This window comes from Nestor notabilis, unplaced genomic scaffold (genome assembly GCF_000696875.1).
Source record: "Nestor notabilis isolate BGI_N333 unplaced genomic scaffold, ASM69687v1 scaffold18567, whole genome shotgun sequence".
Taxonomy (NCBI): domain Eukaryota; kingdom Metazoa; phylum Chordata; class Aves; order Psittaciformes; family Psittacidae; genus Nestor; species Nestor notabilis.
Genome location: NW_009936254.1, coordinates 475 through 1,946, shown reverse-complemented (window position 1 = coordinate 1,946; position 1,472 = coordinate 475). Strand labels below are relative to the sequence as shown.

The 1,472-nt window shown below is 35.8% G+C and overlaps 1 protein-coding gene across 1 annotated transcript in view; it reads left to right on the top strand.

The window, feature by feature from the left end:
- The window catches only part of LOC104408602 (E3 ubiquitin-protein ligase SHPRH-like), a gene marked incomplete at its 3' end in the record, with an annotated part of 6,512 nt that extends 5,802 nt beyond the window's left edge, over nt 1-710 (top strand). Inside the window, exon 5 of the mRNA XM_010018255.1 lies at nt 560-710. Within this exon, the coding sequence (XP_010016557.1) occupies nt 560-710 (151 nt within the window). The remainder of the gene's footprint in view (nt 1-559) is intronic.
- Between the last annotated feature and the right edge of the window lie 762 nt (nt 711-1,472).

Below are 1,472 nucleotides of genomic sequence, written 5' to 3'. Positions count from 1 at the left end.
CCCCCCCCCCATTTATTTTATTTCAATGCAAATTCGTGAGTTTAATTTTTTTTTTAATTAGAGCATTGGAGGCTGTGACCTTCTGGTCCAATGTTTTTAAAGCCTAAAGGAAGGAGGCAGTATAATGCTTTTATTAACTCTGGCTGTTGCATTACTAATTCTTTTTCACTTTTCTCATTAATTTAGTTAGAACAGAACCTACTAGTTTGCTTTGGTTTTTTCATCCTGTGTAACTTTCATACTGTTAACATTTGTGAATATAAATATATTTAATTTTTTTTGAGACTAATGATATGCCAAAATTAGCAAAGTAGGGCCTGTTAGGAGGGGAAAAAATAAAAAAAAACCCCTGTCATACATATTCATCTTGATCAGGTTTATTCACCCAAAAAGCTTGCTAACTTTCCGCAGTCTCAGCTTAACTAATAAAAGTTGATGCCTCACCTTCCAAACTTTGCCTTGCTGAAGCTGTGCTGTGTGTGAGTCCCTCAACACATGCTTCTCTGTCACACTATTCTATTGTTATTGACTTTCATTTGGGAATGTGCTTGAATTTTAGTATTATCCGAGAATATCCAGTTGCTGGACCCCAGTGGCCTGGAGGCATATTGGCAGATGAGATGGGTCTTGGAAAAACAGTAGAAGTGTTGGCTCTTATTCTGACTCATACCAGACCAGACATTAAACAAGATGATCTGACATTACCTGAGGTAAGAAAACCAGGATATGATTTAGTACGAAGAAAATACTTTTCAGAATTAATAGAAATGCACTTTTCTTGAGTTTATTGTATTATGTTTTATAAAGTCCAGATTTAAAGATGTGATTTAAAGATGGATTAAATTACAGTGAAAGTTTTGTTTTGTAGGTTGTGCTACTTGGTGGCATAAATAGTAGAATGGTTTGTGTGAGTAGTCATTGATAGTTTGCCAGTGTTCAAGGGTGTTAGCAGGCAACTGTACTGTAAATAGGCTGTTTGTAGTTTACACATGCTCCAGGAGTGTACAAATATGTAATTTAGTCTAGTATGTTGGAAATCATTCTCCCCTTCACTTCATTGTATTGATGAGTACCATTAGACATATGGCCTGTTCTAAAATAGGGATAATTTAAACTCAATGAATAAAGATTTCTGCTCCCCCTCTATTTCATACAAGAAATGGGTTTATTTAGCAACAGTTTTTCATCTTTTCACTTTCCTTATCATGCACCCTGTGAAAACTTAACACGTTCATGAAAACAAAAATGTCTCTCTGAGGGGAGAGAACCTTTATCCTAAAGTAAAGTCTTGCTGGTTCTGTGGGTAAGAGTTTTGAATCAAATCCTTTTGAACTGGTGGCAGGCAGTTTCATTGTACACCTATTCATAATGATCTCTTGCCTGCTTGTAATTTTATCAGTTAAAAAGACCCAATTATCAGAACAAAATGTGTCAGAGGGTCAGCACTGAGGAGTGTGAAGAGGGGAGTATTA